Here is an 18449-nt window from a genome sequence, read left to right as displayed (position 1 = left end):
CTGCAATTACCCTCAACTCCCTCGCAAAACGCTGAATGACAGTTCATGGTCACCAACCCTAGGTGGGCCCTCTGGACTTTCTGGCAAGCTTAGTGCAATTCTCCTAGTCTCCATAGTGACTATTTCAAACCATCTTCACTCCTCCCAAATCTCCAGCCCTGCTTCCCAACCCCAACTGTATTCACTCTCAGTGACTAACTCCACTTTAGCTCTTATTTCAGAGATAAAATATAGGTTATTAGATAGGAACTCTCTCCACCTACACCGTCTGCCTCCACGTGCAGCTGTGTTCAGACTTCGCTCTGGTACAGTGGGGAAGTGTCTCTCTTCCTATCAAAAGGCTAAGGGTAACCCTTCTAATTGTGCTCCAGGCCAGGGCTGTCCAATAGAACTTCCTGTGGTGATGGAAATGGTCTGTATCTGTGCTGTCCATTTCAGTAGTGACTAGCCACACATGTCTATTGAGCACTGAAATGTGGCTGCTGCAGTTGAAGAACTAATTTTAATCTTATATTTAATGTTAATGACTTGACATTGTAAAAATCCACACATGGACAGTGGTTACCCCATTGGGCAGTGCAGCCAGAGAGCAATTTGTCTCAGAACGTCTGCAGAACCACACAGTATGCGTTCTCTCCTCTCTCTCTTTGACTTTCCCATCAGCAGTTAAACAGACTTTCATCTTAAGAAAATAACAAACCCTGCACTCCTCTTTACCCATCTTCTCTTCTTCAGGGTTAAACTCATTGAAAAGTTGTGTCCCCTTACCTTTCCTGGGTACCACAGTCCGCTTCATATTCTCCCCTCTTGCCTCTCGTAACAGCCAAACTTCCAAAAGTTGTCTTCTCTCTCATTTCTCGTCTACTTCTTTTTTGTTTTGCCTTGTTTTTTGTTTGTTTGTTTGTTTGTTTGTTTTGGCCACGCCACATGGCTTTCGGGATCTTCGTTCCTGGAACAGGGGTCGAACCCGTGCCCCCTGCACAGAGTCTTAACCACCGGCCCGCCAGGGAAGTCCCTTCTCATCTACTTCTGAACCTTTTCTCTGTCACCATCACTATACAGCTATATTTCATTTTATTGCAAGTCATTTTATTGCACTTTGCATGTATTGGAATATCTCTGACGTCTGCCTGTATTAAAACTACTGTCACTAAGATCAGCAATGACTTCAGTGCTACTAAAACCAGCAGACAAGTTTCAGTCCTCTCTGCTTCAGAGCTGTTTCTTCTGCCTGGAATTCTTTTCTTTCCTACCTAGGCCTTGTTAATTCCTGCTCACTTATTAGTAATGTCACTTTCCCAGGAAAACATTTCCAGTCATTGCCTAGGAGCCCCAGACTACTAGGTTCCCAGGTTACAAAGTTTCACAGTACCATTTGCTTTTCCTTGGTAGCTCTTATAACAAATGGTGCTAGATAATTACTTTTTTTTTGGCCAGGCTGTACAGCTTGCAGGATCTTAGTTCCCTGACCAGGGATAGAATCCGGGCCCGGCAGTGAGAGCACCAAGTCCTAACCACTGGACCACCAGGGAATTCCCGATAGTTACTTTTTAAATTATTTGTTCTACCTCAGTCTAGGCCATGTGGTCTACGGGGGCTGGGATTTTATCAAGGGTCCTTGTATCTCTACACAACAGTGCCTGCCACGTGTCTATCACATAGTAGGTATTGACGTTATACCCTACTTATGTTGAAAGCACAAATACCCCTCCCACCCCACCCAGATTTCAAAGACCAATTCCCTATGGGTCATGCACCAGAGCTACCTTTATTCCGCTATGAGCCACCCTACCAGGGCTCCTACTTCTCAACCTCCAGAGAGCTCTGCTTCATTTCCTGTGATGCCCCACAACCCTGAATTGAACTCTCATTGCTATTATGTACACGATCACTTACTTATTGCTTGTATTAAGGTTATCAACATGGATTATGGAATGGAAGACAAGAATCCTATTGATCATGTTCGCTTCTATTGTAAGAGTGAGCCCAGCCAGGCAATCATGATTACTAAAAATCAGGTAACTACTTAGGTAAAACAAATATACGACAGTGGCATTTGGAACTTTACAGTAAATTGCATTTTACTTTCAGGTTGAGTCCTAAAGTCAATGTGTACTGTTTAAAAAAAAAGAAGCAGAAGCATATCTTTAAAATTAAAGTATACCTGATTTTGTGTAGCCTAGACCATCTTAAGAGACAGTTTATCCTGTTTGCTAAACACAGAAGAAAGCTCTGTTTTTTGGTTTAGAGGCTAGCTTATAAGTCTGGTGGGAAGGGAGTGTCATATGGTTGAAGTCATCTAAGTGAAATGTGCGTATTTGCAGATCTTCTGTGTGAGAGTCAGTCGTCTTCATGTAATTATATCATACAAACCTTTCATCTTCTATTAATGGACATAAAATTGCGGGACATTTTGCAATATGACAGCTGCCTTGAATTCTTTTCTCTGGATTATCACTGGGATAAAATAGCAAAACAACATGGTGCTTTTAATATAACATCAAGCATGGAGCTTAGGAACAGCTGATCTCTCTTCAGTGTGTGAATTCAAGGTGACAGTGAAATTTTTCCTTCTTTAAAAAGGTTTCACAGTTTTTGCCAGAGGTATTTGCTGAGCAGCTGATTCGAGTTTATTGTAAGAAGACGGATAAAAGGAGTCTCTACGCTGCACAACAGCATTTCGTTCAGTGGTGTTTAATCAATGACTTCACCAAGCCACAGGTGGGTGACATTATTCACATATGTTGCACAAATTTTTAAGTAAAAAACGCAAGCAATCCTTACATCCCTCTGAAAAGTTCTCATTTAAATATAGTCATTTGATGAACTTATTTACAAAACAGAAACAGACTCACAGACTTAGAGAACGAACTTACGGTTACTGGGGGGAACAGTAGTGGGGAGGAATAGTTGGGGAGTTTGGGATTGACGTGTACACACTGCTGTATTTAAAATGGATAACCAACAAGGACCTTGTATGGCACAGGGAGCTCTGCTCAATATTAGGTAATAACTTAAATGGGAAAAGAATTTGAAAAAGAATAGATACATGTGTATATATAACTGAATCACTTTGCTGTACACCTGAAACTAACACAACATTGTTAATCAATTATACTCCAATATGAAATTAAAAGTTTAAAGTAAATAAATAAAAAAATGTCATTTGGTTTTGGTTTGGGAGAAAAAGGTTTTTCCACATTAAGCTTTCCTTTTAAAATGCCTGAACCTGTGTCCACCAGCAGTTTCTTCCTACAGCAATTGTGAGTGGGTGCTCTGTTTATCACTATTGTCCTAATAATAAAAGTTTAAGATGGTGAACATGTGAATAGTACTTGACAGTGTTCTCACCAGTTGTCTCACCCAGTCCTCCCAGTGACCCTGGGGGGGTGAGATATTGTGTCCTCATCTTGAAGAGAAGGTTACCAAAGCTGAGCTTTAACTTATTTAAGGCCACATATAACTGATAATAAGTTTTCTAACTTATTTCAAACTCAGCATTCCCAAACCTATAACCTATTTAAATTCTCTAGTTGCCAATCCCATAGAGAATGTTGTTGAAATTGTCCCTTATTGACCTGCACATGGTGGGTGCCTGGCACAGAGAATGTGACCAGTTGATATTTGTTGACTGAATGAATATGATTGGCAGGCAGGTGGGAAACAGAGTTCTACTTCCTGGCCTAGTGCTGTCTCTCACAACACCTTAGCTGCTTCCCACCCCCGCCCCCCTGTGTTGGGTGCTGAAGGAAACAAAAACCAAAGGTGAGACGTGAAAGAGTAGCCCAGTACATCGGCTCTTTGTCAGATGCCAGAGGGAGGGACACAGGTGAGTCTGTTAGGACTCAGAGCTTTGGGAGAGCTGTCAGAAAAGCCTTAGAGAAGTTCCTTTAGCATTTGTTGTATAGCTGGTTTGGTGGTGCTGAATTCCAAAATATGGAAGCAGCTCATGCAGCTCAATATCAAAAGAAAACAAAACAACCCAATCCAAAAATGGGCAGAAGACCTAAACAGACATTTCTCCAAAGATATACAGATTGCCAACAAACACATGAAAGGATGCTCAACGTCGCTAATCATTAGAGGAATGCAAATCAAAACTACAATGAGGTATCACCTCACACCAGTCAGAATGGCCATCATCAAAAAAGCTACAAACAATAAATGCTGGAAAGGGTGTGGAGAAACGGGAACCCTCCTGCACTGTTGGTGGGACTGTAAATTGATACAGCCACTATGGAGAACAGTATGGAGGTTCCTAAAAAACTAAAAATAGAACTACCATACGACCCAGCAATCCCACTACTCGGCATATACCCTGAGAAAACCATAATTCAAAAAGAGTCATGTACCACAATGTTCACTGCAGCACTATTTACAATAGCCAGGACATGGAAGCAACCTAAGTGTCCACTGACAGATGAATGTATGAAGAAGATGTGGCACATATATACAATGCAATATTACTCAGCCATAAAAAGAAACGAAATTGAGTTATTTGTAGTGAGGTGGATGGACCTAGAGTCTTTCATACAGAGTGAAGTAAGTCAGAAAGAGAAAAACAAATACCATATGCTAACATATATATATGGAATCTTAAAAAAAAAAATGGTTCTGAAGAACCTAGGGGCAGGACAGGAATGAAGACACAGATGTAGAGAATGGACTTGAGGACACGGGGAGGGGGAAGGGTAAGCTGGGATGAAGTGAGAGAGTGGCATGGACATATATACACTACCAAATGTAAAATAGACAGCTAGTGGGAAGCAGCTGCATAGCACAGGGAGATCAGCTCGGTGCTTTGTGACCGCCTAGAGGGATGGGATAGGGGTGGGAGGGAGACGCAAGAGTGGGGAGATATGGGGATATATGTATATGTATAGCTGATTCACTTTGTTATAAAGCAGAAACTAACGCCATTGTAAAGCAATTATACTCCAATAAAGATGTTAAAAAAATAAAAAAGGAAGAAAGAAAAGTCTTAGGCAGGAGGGAGGATTCTCCTACATCCAGAAGGCTGGATTGTGTTTGGATGAGTAGCAGAGAGAAATGGGAGCTACACAAAAATGCAACTGGAACAAGTTGGGTGTGTTTGGGGGCCTCAAAGTCTTATTGTTGAGGTGATGGAAACGGAAGAGTCGGCTGGATTGTGGAGAAGCGTGGGTAATCAGCTAAGAAAGATTTACTGTTATGTACGGTGGGCAGAGTATTCAAGACTTACCATGCTGCGGTAATATTTACTTCTGGGTTTTGTCTCCAGCTAGAGTGAGACCAGTGGAAATAAGGAAGTGTGTCTGTCTTATGTACTGTAGCTTCTAAGGAGACTAAACCCCTGATGAAGAAGGAAAACTCTAGCAGCAGATGGATTGGAACGTGGAGAGACTGGAAGCAGAGAGACAAGAGGCTATTCAAGTTCAGCCATGTGGTGATAGTGACTTAAATCCAGATACATTCAGTCAGGGAATGAGTGTTTTCACCAGGCCCTATGTTAGGGGCCAGGGATGGAACAGTACCTGAGACAGTTCCCACAGGTTTCGCTCTATTTGGGGATAACAGACACATGAGTAAATAACAGTCACAATGGTGTGGTAAGTGCTTTGGGGTTAGGGGCAGTGTGGACAGTCTTAGAGGAGCAAAAAGGAGCCGGGTTTAAGTCTGGTTGGTTGGGGAAGGCTTATTTAAAGAGGGACTTGGAAGCTGAGACCTGAAGAATGGGTGAGGAGTCAGCTGGGTAAAGGCGGGTGGGGGGGGAGGCCGGAAGGTGAGAGAGAACAGGGTGCATTTAGGGATGGGGCGGGGCACTGTGCACAGTGCTGTAAGCCAAGAGCACCAGAGCAGTGGGAGCCCCTGGGGTGTGTAAGCAGGAAAGGGACATAGTCAGGTCGGCGTTCATAAAGTTCACTAGAGTTGAAATTAGAACGGGTAGAGATAAGGATGTTTGGTAGAAATAGAGACGAGTTTGAAAACAAATCATGTTGACTTGAGGTGCGGGTCTTCCGAATATGAGTGTCATGGCAATAGTGTGGCTGCTTTTAATAATAGCTCTATCAAGTCGGATCCAGCGTAGGCCAGCAGAAGAAATGTGATACGGGGCAGGAGATCCGAAAGCTTTAGAAGAGCTAAATGGGCCAACAGGACAGTGAGACAACAGGAGGGAGCTGCTGCCACCTCTAGGGTAGGAGGTGGGAGTCCAGGTGCTGGGCCACCTGCAGAAGCTAGAACCACAGCAGAATCACAGCCACTGTACCCAGCCAGAGGGGTTAGGGGAGAGACACCCTGGCTTCTCTGCCCCCCTCTCTTCCAGCCTCCCACCAGTGCCTCCCATCGGCCAAACCTGACTGGAGGCCAGTAGACACGGGAGCTGGGAAACGTAGTTCACAAGAGCAGCTCCTGTTACACAGCACAGCAGAGGGAGGCGAAGTGTGGATCTGAGAGCAAGTAGGCAAATGAAGGCCACGATATTCTATCACAAGCGTTCTCTTGCCAGTGCAATAAAGGCTCTCACAGATCTGTACCCTCACATAACCTCGAGAATCCATCCACAAGTTCAAGAACGATTCAGGATAGAGTCAGGTGTTAGAGGGCCTAGCTTCTCACACTCTTTGTTTTCAAGTCACTTCACTTTGACACCATCCCTTGTTTTGGGTGGAGTCAGTGCTGATGGGGCCAAAGTTATAGCCTTGATTGTGGAGCAAAGCTCAAGTTCTGCAGGCGCATGCTGTCCTTACCCCCTTTGCCGTCTTACAGGCCTGGGACGTTTATTACAGGGGAGACTAGGAAAGAGAGGAGCAGGGGTCCAGTGCAGACCCTCTTTCTCCTGGAAAACCAGGACAGAGTGTGTTCCGTGGAAGTGTGTGAAGGGAGAGGGCCGTAAAACCTAGCCATGTGAAAAGATTAGGTCTGGTGGCTTTTGCTCTGAGGGCTCTTCCCTTGCTAGGACCGTGGCGTTTCTAATTCAGCCCACACACTGAGCATATATACAGTCTGGGGTTTCTCAAGAGTAAGTCTGTCCAGAAGCAATCTGTCTGCAGGACAAAGATACGTGTACCTGAGGCCTTCGCAAAAACCATGAAAACTGGCTTTTCTCTATTTCTAGTTTCTCTCTCTTTGACAGGATGGTGATATTGTAGCTCCACTTATAACACCTCGAAAATCGGAGTGGAATTACACAGATTCAGCCCAGAGTCCAGCTCACACCCGAGAAGCATCCAAATGCAGAGCCCAGCTTTTTCGAGATGGTTCAGTGTGAATGTCTGCAATCAGTTGTTTACAAAAAGCCTCTCCGTCCTCCCCCCAACACAATTAACTTAGGGAATTTGATTACAGAGTTCTACAAATGTATTGACAACTAGTGCTTTTTATTTTATATTTTGAATGTACGCACATGCTAAGTCATTTCTATTTAGAGGAAAAGGTATTAGGCAAACTTTATTACATGAGCTATGGAAAGAACTGCCTTGCCTATTTTTAATATTAATCAAAGCCTTTCTTCTTTAGCAGCCTGTTTTCTTAGAATAACCGCTGTTTTATGTACTTTGAACTCTTAGGACATATGATTGTTTTTTAAAAAATTTGGAAATTAGACAAAGGTGCACACTGGAATTTGCATTTGGGATTGTCAGGAACAGCCACAGTTAAAAGCAAAACGTAAAATCCTGCGCCCCTGAGGAGGCGCCCATCACCCCAGATTTGAAGAGAGCTCTCCTTGAGTGACTGTAATATTAGTGAAAGGCACCTACCCTCACCCTTTTAGCCCCCTGTAAGCTGCCCTGTGGGATCAACAGTAGATGAGGGCCAGGAGGGGCTCCAGCGTTTTGATGACAGGCCTGACTGATTTGCTGAAAAGATCTGAGGGCTCTGGCCTCCTCTGAAGTGGGGCATAAAACTACCTTATAGGAAACCCCTAGCCCCAGTGGCAGAGGGATCCCCCAAACCAAGCTGTTCTCTGGGTCAGCTGTGGCTCTAGCCCGTGTTGGTTTCTTTCCTGGGTGCTCACTGCCCGAGCCCTGAGGGTTCTGCCATTGCCCAGCCTGGAGAAGGCAGCTTCCCTCCCACCTGCTCTCTGCATCTTGCTTGGGTGCTGATCAGAGGTCATGGCAGGAACCGTCCATCCTCAGGGCTCCTCAGAGCTGGGACTTCATTTTTGCTGGTAGCTGCCTGTGCAGAGATGAAGTGATTGCCCAGTGAGCTCCAGGTTCCACTCTGTGTCTCTACACCACTGTGGTTGAGCAGCGCTCCTGAACTGAGGGCTCTCCTCCCATACGCACATCCCCAGTGCTACAGAAATTCACCAAGAGCAAAGTCTGGAGTTAGAGCCAAAGCTGGTGGCTGCCAGAGGCAGGGCAGTGGGGAGTGTAGTCATGAGCCCCTAACATCTTGTGCTTCGACGCTCCCTTACAAAAGCCTGACACTCCCTGGCAGCCTGGGCCTGGGGAGCCAGCCCTGGCCCTGGGCAAGAGCAAGAGGGAGTGGGGAGGAACTCAGACCACAGGCCAGCGGATTATCCCCAGGGCCTTAGGAGTGCTGCACCTTCCACTGTGTAACCAGGCTCTCTGCTGTAGACACTAGGGTGACAGGTATTTGGAATGTCTGCCGTTGTGCACTATCACCCCTCCCCCATCCCTCAGTAGATAAAAAGGTGACCCTAATTCATAGAGTAGTTAGAACCCTTCTCCTCTCCCACCACGGTGCTGTGTGGTGGGGATGTGGTCACACATGGGCTCATAGAAGCACAAGGAAAGTGGTCCGTGGTACTGGGTCATGTCCGTTTTAACCAAGGTGCCTCTGAAATGTTCAGCAGGGAGAAGCATCCGTCCCAGACTCCATGTGCCCGGACCCAAGGTCAAGAATGTAATGTTTCTCTGCCAAGATTGTTTTATTTTTGCACCTCCTGCCTTTAAATCATTGTTTTACTCTGCAATTTCGTGGTCTCAGTGTTGTATCGTTGTGCTCTCTGAGAAACAACTTGAATCCGTTTTGTTTGCATCTTTTGTTACATACCAGGCAGCTGCACTTTATGCTCTTTGCAACTGTTTTAATTATGGGAACCATGTGCCACTGACAAGGTTAAATTTTTCTTAAGAAACATCTTCACTATTCGTATAAAAACGGAGACTTTAACCGCTTGGCCTCTAGAGTTACTGCGCATTGTCACATTGAGAATGTAAATGGAACTGCAAGTTCAAGTGACTGGTTATTTCATCTGGGTGAGGGAAACAGCTGCAATAAAACATCATGAATGTATCTCTATCTTGAAACCAACCGTGTCTTCCTTGACGACTTTCTCTCACACTTGTGTGCCCAGTTTTGACCCTTTTGTGCAAAAGAACTGTGTTTGGTCTAAGAATGCGCCCAGATGTTTCTTTATACCTCAGCACTGTGTTGGGTCTTCGAGAGGGGATAATATTAACAGGGCCTGTGTTACTTGGTTTTCCTCATTCAGTAATGGCAAGTAATGGCCTGATAAAGAATCTTCTGGAAGGAGACAGGCACTAGCATGGGGAGGGATATGGCTTTCTTTTTTTTTAGTTTTTCTGAGCTCCTGTTTTGCCAGAAAACATATCCTTCCTCCTTTTTAACCTCCCTGAGGTTCCCATCTACAGAATTTCAAATTCTTTACCCAAATATGCATATTGTTCATTTGCTGCTTTCATATTTTCCTCGTGGAATTAAATAAGAGATTTGCAAGCACCCGGTGGCACACTGGTGGCAGACAGAAAGCCCTCAATGTTCTGGGAAAAGAAGGATGCTACTGGAGTCTTTATTAATTTCACTGGTTGAGTCCTGGTGTCTGTGGCTTGACAATATTCTTTAAGTTAGAATAATGTCCAACACATATAGAGTAGAATCCCATTTTGTAAGATATATATATATATATATATATATATATATATATATATATCTCCTTGGAAAATTGTCTGGAAGGATATACATGAAATGTTAGTGTTTTGGGGGGTGGTTGAATTTTAGGCAACTTTAATTCTTTTATATCTTCTGGTTTTTCTACAATAAACATGTATTAACTGTATACTCTCTAAAAAGATCATTTTCCTGAGGGACTTTGTGCTGCTCGGGTGAGATATAAGTGCTTTCACTCCTTCAAAGTCCCCTCTCCAGGAGAACATGGGCTGTGCTCATGCCTGTCTTGGTCCTCTGGCGACGGGAGGCTGGCTCAGAGCCACAGTCCACACTAGGACACTTCGCCATCTGTGTTTTGGACAGAATGGGCTGCCCAGGGTGACGGAGGCCTCGTCAGCATCCGGGGGCAGATCCAAGCCCCTGTTGCCCCAGGAAGCTGCCCACCGGGGCATCAGCTCAGGACCCAGGCCTCTAGCTCCTTGATGCAGAACTGCTCCTGCCGGGCCAGCACCTCGTTGTTGAAGGTTGCACAGGGGTGGCTCCCCCCGTGATACAAGTCTCCATCCAACCACAGCCCAAAGTGGCCACTAAAGAGAGAGGAGAGTCTTGGCATCGCTCCCTCCTGGGTGCTGACACCTTTCGGACCTGCACCAGCGGTGCTTGGCTACACCGCGACCGCAGCCTCACTTCACCTTTGTCTCAGCTCCCCTTAAACCAATTTATCCTGATTGTTAGGGGCTCGCATGTTGTCCCCCACAGGGTTTGGAGCGTTTTTTGTTTTTTTTTACAGTTCAATGATTTTGATAAATATATGCAGTGGTGCAACCATCACCACAATCCAGTTTTAGAACATTCAGAACGTTAAAGATGGCAATGCTTAACCAAAGGAGGGACTCGCGCAAGCGCGGAGTCTGAGCCCAAAACACGTCAGAGGGCATCCATTCTAATCCCCTCGTTTGACAGCAAACCTAGGCTGGAGCTGGGAAGTGGCTTACTGCAAATCAGCCATGGCTGGTGCGTTCTGTGTCAATCTGCCTCTCAGTGGAGGCTTTTCAGGCAGTTGGGAGAGCAAAGAACTTGCCTGGTACTAAGCAAGCAATGCTTTCTTCTGTACCCTCAGGATAAGAGTTATTCTGCCTGAACTTGCAGGTCATACCAGAGGCGAGACTAACCTTGTCTTCCTAACGCACTCCATCTCCCACCCCCAAGAGGCGCGCGCGCGCGTACACACACACACGCACGCACGCACGCATGCCGGGTTCCAGGCAGATGCCTGCCTTCCTCCAGTGAGTTATGTTCCTACAGTCATGGAGCTGACAGGTAAATCTGAGGCTTGCCCATCCCTTGAATCTAGCCTCATCCAACCATAGGGAATGCTGTTTCCAAAGTAACAGCCTAAGCTGTCACCAACGTAACACTTCGGGGGAGAGTTCACGCCACCCTCTCCTCTCAATATTGACTTAGAGCAGGGTTTAGGGGGTTGACTAGTGGACTGAGCAGGAGCTGCTGAAGGGAGAGGCTTGAAGGTTAACCAGCAGCCTCCCCATCTTGTCTGGGGCAGCCTAGCTCAGCATTTCCGGACGGGAGAAGGGATCCGAGCACAGACCACCCCGACACTAGAGACTCGGGGAGGACTGAGACACGCACCTGTCACAGCCCATCATCAGTGAATCCAAGTCTCCTTTCACGAAGAAAGAGTTGTTTCCTGTCCACTTGAAGACCTGTGATGATAGGAGAAACCTGCGGTTACTGGGTGAGTCCTGCCCTTGCACTTTGACTCTACACCACTGGGCGGCAGTGTTGTGGAGGAAACAGAACCTCCAGGCCCCAACGAAGGCGCAGGAACTACTCTGGTCTCCAGTCTCCCTGGAGACTGGAGTCTGAATTCCCACAGTCTGAATTCCCACAGCCCCAAAGCCCTTCTGTTCTAGGAATAGACCCGAACCCTCTGAGGCTTCCTGCGTCCCAAGCTGGAGAGAGGAGGCGGAAAGTCCAGGTCAGGAGCGGGGCCCTGATTCCACCCTTACTAACTGTTTCCTCCCCTCGCTGGAGGCAACACCAAGCCTGCACACTCCCCAGTGCTGCCTCACACCCAGTTCCTCAGCAAGTGTTGTGGGCCCCACCCCAAAGAGACACCCTGACTACCACCATTTCTGTCCCATCTGTCCCCGCCAGTCACTCCTCCCTGGATCACAGCCTCCTAATGGGTCTCAGCTTCCACTGTCTCCTGCCCAGAGCCCATGTCCGTCCGCACTGCGGTCAGTGACCTATTCAAAATCCAATCGGATATTAGCCCTCCTCTGCTAAAGCCCTCCAATGGCCCTGGAAATAAAATCCAACCGCTTACAACAGCCGAAAGCCCAGCCTGCTGTGCCCCCGATTTTCTCTCCGACCTCTTTTCCCCCTTAACAACTGCACTTCATCTGCCCTGGCCCTTCTGTCCCTGGGACACTTGAGGCTATTGCTGCTCTGGGATCTTCATGCTTGCTGACCCCTCTGCCCAGGATGCTCTTCCCCCAGATCCTCAAATGGCCCACTTCTCATCTTTCAGCCCAAATGTCATCCCAGAGGAATTGAAAGTAGCCCTTCCTCCCAGGCCCTGTTCATGTGGCAATATGCCACTGCCTGCCCAGCTAACAGGTAAGCTCTGTGACGGCTGCCTTGATTCCGGCAGTATTCCTGAGACATGGTATAGATGTTTGTTGACTAAACAAATTATTCAAGGGTCGATTTAGCTAATAAAAAGATTTTTATAAGGCTGCCAAAGTATAGCATATTATTGCCTGTAATTAGTTGCCAAAAATGCTCTGAGCAACCAAAGGGTGTTAAGCAAGAAAGTGGACTAATAAGAGATAAGCCCTGGGCTCAGAACAGGTGAGATAATATTAACAAGTGGCCACGAGAAGACAGAACCATTCAGCTCCTCCTCCACTTTCCTCAAGGAACATGACCTTCAGACTTGAAGGAGGAAGATAAACATTGCTGCAGAAAAAGTTAAGGCCACGTTCATGGTGCTTCTTGGAAGAGCAGTAAAGGAACGGCTGGGATTTCATGCAGAACACAAGAGGTGCCAGAAGACCAAAGACGGGCAAAAATTAACCAATTTTTGAAAGGATGAGATTCCATAACAGTATCCTGGGAAGACTATAGTGATCCCCTGAAAACAATCATAAGTTCCTTTGAAGAATTTTTTTGGCACTTAACACCAGGCACTGTTTAGTCACTGGAGAGAACAGCAAACATAACAGACAAAAATTCCTGCCTCCGGGAATTCCCACTCTAGCGGCAGGAGGCGGGTAAATCAGTAAAATAAATGGTATATTAGGTGGCGACAAAAGCTAAGGGGAAAGAAGTAGAGCAGGGCAATAAGAATTTCTAGGGGCTGGAGTGTTACAAATTTAAAGCAGGCGGCCAGGGAGGGCCTTGCCGAGAGGGTGACATCTGAGCAGCATCCTGAAGGGAGTGAGAACCGACCCACGTGGAGATCCTGTGGAGGGCACACTAGGTAGAGCAGTGTGTGCAAAGGCCCTGAGGTAGGAACAGGCCTGCCTGTTTAAGAACAAACCGACAGGTCTGTGTGGCTACAGCGGAGTGCAGGAGAGGGAAAGTAGCAAGAAATGACATCAGAGAGAGGCCAAGAGACGTAGGGACTTGTAGGTTATTGTAAAGACTTTGGCTTTTCTCTGAGGGAGAAAGGAAACCATCGGCAGCTTGGAGCCCAGGAGTGACGTGCCCTGACTTACCTTTTAAAAGGCTCACTCCAGGTACTGTGATGACTGAAGGTGGAAGCATTAGGAGGCTATAGCAGGAACACAGGCAAGTAATGATGGTGGCTCGAACCAGGGTGACAGCAAAGGACATGGTGAGAAGTGGTGGATTCTGGATAGCGATAGAAAGAGAAGGAAGAGCCATCAGGATTCGTTGACAGCTCAGATGTAGGGTGTGAAAGAGGCGTTAAGAAGGGCTCCAAAATTTTTGCTCTCGACGGCAGAAAAGATAGAGGTGCCGTTAACTTTGTCAGGGAAGATGGCAGGGGGAACTGATTTTCTGGGAGAAAGTCAGGAGCTCAGCTTTGAACATGTGAGGCTTGAAATGCCATTTAGATCCAACTGGAGACACTGGGTAATGGTTGGGTGTATGTGAGTGTGGAGTCCGGGGGAGAGGCCATCAGCACCTGGATGGCATGGAAAGCTGTGAGAATGGACGAGACCTTGAAGGAAAAGAGGATAGTCAGAGAAGAGATGACAACCAAAACCTGAGATTGAGGACCCCATGATGTTAAAAGGTTGGAGAGATGAGGAGGAACCAGCAAAGGATTCTGCCACGGAACTGTCGGAGCAGTAGGAGGAACCTTGTACAACTTGAGGATTCCAGTAGGTGAACCCTGGAAGGCCAGCGGTGGGGACTAATACCCAGCATGGGTTTATTGTAAACAACTGTCCCCTCTCCTCTTCCCTGATAAGATTTCCAGGCTGGCGATGGAGGCAACACAGCAGATATGGTGTGTTTTGCCTTCGGCAAGGCAGTCAGTCCAAGCTTGTGACCTCCTTGTCATGCAACCAGATGCCTATGTTGTTGCATGTATCTGTAGGTGTCTTGCTCTGTGCATGGGACAGGGGTTTCTAATGGCAAACCAATGCACCTGCAACTAGTGCTTCATCTATTTTGTGTTTCCACTCCATTCAACTCCCTTTTCCCTGTCTCCCTCTAGTAAAGCAGCTTGGCAAAACCCCAGTCGTGGTTGAACCCTCCCATCGCGCTCTCCATGCTTGAACCTGAGGAGCTGAATTTTGCTAGAGAAGAGCACACACCGAAGTCAGTGGCCTTTGCATTCGCAGTCTCGGACCTCCAGTCAGCCCGGCCTAGCTGCCCTTCTGTTTCTCCAGTTTTCTCCAGCAGCTTCCCTTTCTACTCCTGCCATACCTCCTCTCCCCTCAACCTTCACACCCTCCTCTCCATTCTCACCCTTAGCTGATGGCCTTACCCGACACTGCCTAAGAAAATATAAGCCACTGGGCATGTCTGTCTTCATCTTCCTACCCCCACACCCACAGGGCTACCTGCATTTGGACCAGTTTTGTCTTTCCAGCCTGTATCTGCTGAGCGACACACCTCCTCTCAAGCCAGTCAGTGGTTGCCAGGAACTGAGCACTTTTTAAATGAAGGGGGATGCTCTGCCTGCCACTGCCCTGCTGTACTCCCTCTGTGGAAAGATGGAAGGACACCAGGCACCCAGCACAGGGGATGGAGCTGGGGGCCACTGGGACCCCGGGTTCCTTGTCCTTCCATGGATCCCACTCCCCGCCTGGAAGGTTAAGAACATCACCTTCAGCTGTGGAGAGAAGGAGAAGAGGAACGTCTCGCCGGTACCGTAGAAGCCTTTGCTGAGTCGAATAGCCGAGGAGGAGAAGGCCCCAAACATCTGGAAAGAAGAGTTTGCAGTTTGCCGCTGGAAGGGAGCTGGAGGTCCACTGGCAGCACCACCCTTCAGGCTTGGTAACATAGGCCCGTCCTAGAGAGGCTCCTGGGGAGCCTGGGGCAGAGCTGGGGGATGGAGAGGCTCTCGGGGGCCCATCGACACGCATCCCTTCCACTAACACTCCCCGCACGGCTCACCTGGCCATCCTGGTCCCTCAGCACCAGCAGCACCGGCCCGCTGTGGCCCTCCATCTGCCTGTACAGGCTCCGCAGACTGAAGCCGTCCCTCGACGTGCGAAAGGCCAGACTCCAGGAGTGTCCAGCGACTCTCGAGGGTAGGTGGAGGCTGATCTAAGGGACAGGACTGGAGGTGAGTGAGGGTTCCCGGTCCTCCCACCCTCCTCGCCCCATATCCTTTGTGTCCCAGGAGGACTGAGGTTGAACAGCCACCGCTCACCCAAGCACGGTGCTTTGCAGGTTACAGAGCACTTTACTGTTTCCAGGGGACTTTCACGCCAATTAGCAGGAACCCTCAGAGGGAGGGATTAGTGTTCCCATTTTATAGATGAGGAAGCTGAGGCTCAGGGGGTGAAGCAACTGCCTGAAGCCCACATGGGGAGTAAGTGGCAGAGCCATGATTTGAACCCAGGTCAGAGGGGTCACCTTGGCCCCCAGCAGCCAGAGAATAGATGAGACGCTGAACCCTTCCTCCTAATCCCCCCATCTCATCCTCCCACCCCCACCCCAGCTTTGGCGTCAGTTCCCAAGGACTAGATTAGTTCACTATATCCTTAACCTCCTGGCCCAGGGAAGAAGGTGGTGCTAGGATTACTGGATCATTTTACAAGAAAGGAAGAAAAGCCCAGAGAGGAGAAGTGATTTGCCCAAGGTGACACAGTGAGCAGAGGACAGAGCAGGAGTGACCCTGGGTGTCCTTGGGCCTGGCTGGGGTGGGGCAGGAGGGTGGGACCCTCAGGCTCAGGGCTGAAATCTTTGTACCACGGACTGTGCCCGAACCTGCCTCATCTCCGAGGCTCCCAGAACCTGGCTGGCTTCTGCCAGCTGGGGCTCCACTGGATCTTCCGGAGCACGAGCTGGGGCTGGGGCTGTCTCCTCCTCGTTTTCCTCACCCTCCTCCCCAGACAGAGCGTCCTCCACCTGGCTGGGCTGTGAAGACACAAAGAGGCCTGGTGAGTGGAGGGACAAGGAGACACCAGCCTCCACATGTCCGGAGCCTGAGAGCCTCGGCCACCTCATCACCCCGGCCCAGGCCCCTGCAGCCAGAGGAAGCAAGTGTCAGCGACAGACCAGGCCCTGCCCCCGCCTCCAGCCAGCTCCCTCCCTGGCCCCTGCCAGCCATGCCCATCCGATGTGGCCGTGGGCCCTGCGGCTTGTCTGCCTGGTTTCTCTGGATCCGGAGTGGATGCCAGGGATTGCGTTCTAAGCTTGTGGGCAGGAGAGAAGGGCAGATGACAGCCCAGCTCTGGGAGCCGCAGCTGTGCCTTTGTACGTGAAATAACGATAATAATAATAACAACAACAGTAGTGGCTGACGTATTCAATATACAGCACACACTTGACGAGGCCTGTGTGAAATGCTTGCTGTGCGTGATCTCTCTGAATTTTCCCAAGAATTCTAAGAAGAATGTGCTGCTTTTTTTTTCCTTTTGGCCGCGTACTCTGTGGCTTGTGGGATCCCAGTTCCCCGACCAGGGATTGAACCCGGGCCGCAGCAGTGATAGCGCCGAGTCCCAGCCACTGGAGTGCCGGGGAACTCCCGAGAATGTGCTTCTTACTACGCCCATTTTACAAAGGAAGAAAGAAGGCCCTTTCAGCCAGTGAAACAACGCATGCAGTCATAGGTGAGACAGCGTGCAGGTTAGCAGATTCATATAAAATGCACATTTGTCTGTGTGAATGTGTGTGGTGTGTTGGCTTAAAATAGAGTTGTGTAGGCAAATCAGTGTGAGAAGGTGTTGAGTGCAACTTTGTGTGTTACCTGTCAATGTGTTTGTGAGTGTGAGTTGGGATTGTGTAAATATATGTGTGTGTCAGTGGGCATGTATGGTGGTGTCTTCATTCATTCATTCATTCATTCACTCCATTGAGCTCCCACTCTGTACCAGAGTGTGTATGTGTGTGTGTGTGTATGTGTGTGTGTGTGTGTGTGTATGTGTGTATGCACGCCTGCACACAATGACTTCGGGGCTTTTCATCAGGAGAGACTTCCTCAAGGACTTCCCTGCTGGCGCAGTGGTTAAGAATCCACCTGCCAATTCAGGGGACATGGGTTCAAGCCCCCGTCCAGGAAGATCCCACATGCCGCGGAGCAACTAAGCCCGTGCGCCGCAACTACTGAGCCTGCGATCTAGAGCCCACGAGCCACAACTACTGAAGCCCACGCACCACAACTACTGAGCCCGCGTGCCTCGAGCCCGCGCTCCACAACAGAAGCCACCGCAGTGAGAAGCCCGCGAAGCCACCGCAGTGAGAAGCCTGCGCACCGCAATGAAGAATAGCCCCTGCTCACCGCAACTAGAGAAAGCCCACACGCAGCAACGAAGACCCAACGTAGCCAAAAATTAATTAATTAATTTAAAAAACAGCAGGGGGTACTCCATTAAAGAAAAAAAAAAAAGACAGACTTCCTCGAGAAGGAGAGAAGGACAGGAAACTGCTTTCCTATTCCCCAGGTTCAGGCCTAGGGAGGGCGTCCTAGCTGTGCGGGCTTCTGGATAGAGCTCCATCTGGCACCCACTCCGGGGAGGAAGGGATGGAGACAGTGGTCTGTGCTTCCTGAGGGTCTTGGGACCATGGGGCTGGGCGCTAATGCCCCAGGTTCCTGAGTCCTTGCTCTGAACCCTGGGCCAGCTGAGGAGGGGCTTGGAAGGGGGACACCAGCCTGTATCCAATCCTGGCCCAGACCCCCTCTTCCCCGCCTTTCCTGACCAACCCCCAGCCCAAGCTGGCCCCTTACCAGCCGAGTGTAACGCCAGCGGAGACCTTTCATGCTTCTGTCCGAGCCCAGCTGAGAGCAGTAAGCGAGCCCTCAGCCTTGCTAAGGGAGGCAGCACCGCTTGGTGAGGCCTGAAGATGAGAGGGAGAAACCTGGGGCACACCCGGCTGGCTCCACGCCCATCCGCCTACCCTTTGCTCCCTCTCACCTGTCATTC

General features: G+C 48.6%; 2 protein-coding genes across 4 annotated transcripts in view; one reads left to right on the top strand and one right to left on the bottom strand.

The window, feature by feature from the left end:
• The window catches only part of SAMHD1 (SAM and HD domain containing deoxynucleoside triphosphate triphosphohydrolase 1), a 63510-nt gene extending 53564 nt beyond the window's left edge, over positions 1-9946 (top strand). For both annotated transcript variants that reach the window (XM_082858222.1, XM_082858221.1), the window contains 3 exons: positions 1914-2018; positions 2584-2721; positions 7115-9946. In XM_082858222.1, coding sequence (XP_082714348.1) covers positions 1914-2018; positions 2584-2721; positions 7115-7249 — 378 coding nt within the window. In that variant the 3' untranslated portion in view covers positions 7250-9946. The remainder of the gene's footprint in view (positions 1-1913; positions 2019-2583; positions 2722-7114) is intronic.
• A 363-nt stretch (positions 9947-10309) lies between these two features.
• On the bottom strand, positions 10310-18286 carry TLDC2 (TBC/LysM-associated domain containing 2; the record flags this gene model as incomplete). Of its 2 annotated transcripts, XM_082858237.1 has the most annotated exons (6): positions 10310-10445; positions 11506-11579; positions 15185-15280; positions 15475-15627; positions 16294-16443; positions 18254-18286. In XM_082858237.1, 6 exons carry the CDS (start codon positions 18284-18286, stop codon positions 10310-10312), a joined length of 642 nt encoding a protein of 213 aa, XP_082714363.1. The 2 variants fall into 2 exon arrangements, with proteins under 2 accessions (XP_082714363.1, XP_082714364.1); XM_082858238.1 differs by lacking the exon at positions 15185-15280.
• Positions 18287-18449: the final 163 nt, after the last annotated feature.

This window comes from Leucopleurus acutus (genome assembly GCF_964270905.1).
Source record: "Leucopleurus acutus genome assembly, chromosome: 16".
In the NCBI taxonomy this organism is placed as follows: Eukaryota; Metazoa; Chordata; class Mammalia; order Artiodactyla; family Delphinidae; genus Leucopleurus; species Leucopleurus acutus.
Note: the sequence above shows the minus strand (reverse complement) of the source record. Positions and strands in the feature narration are given on the sequence as shown.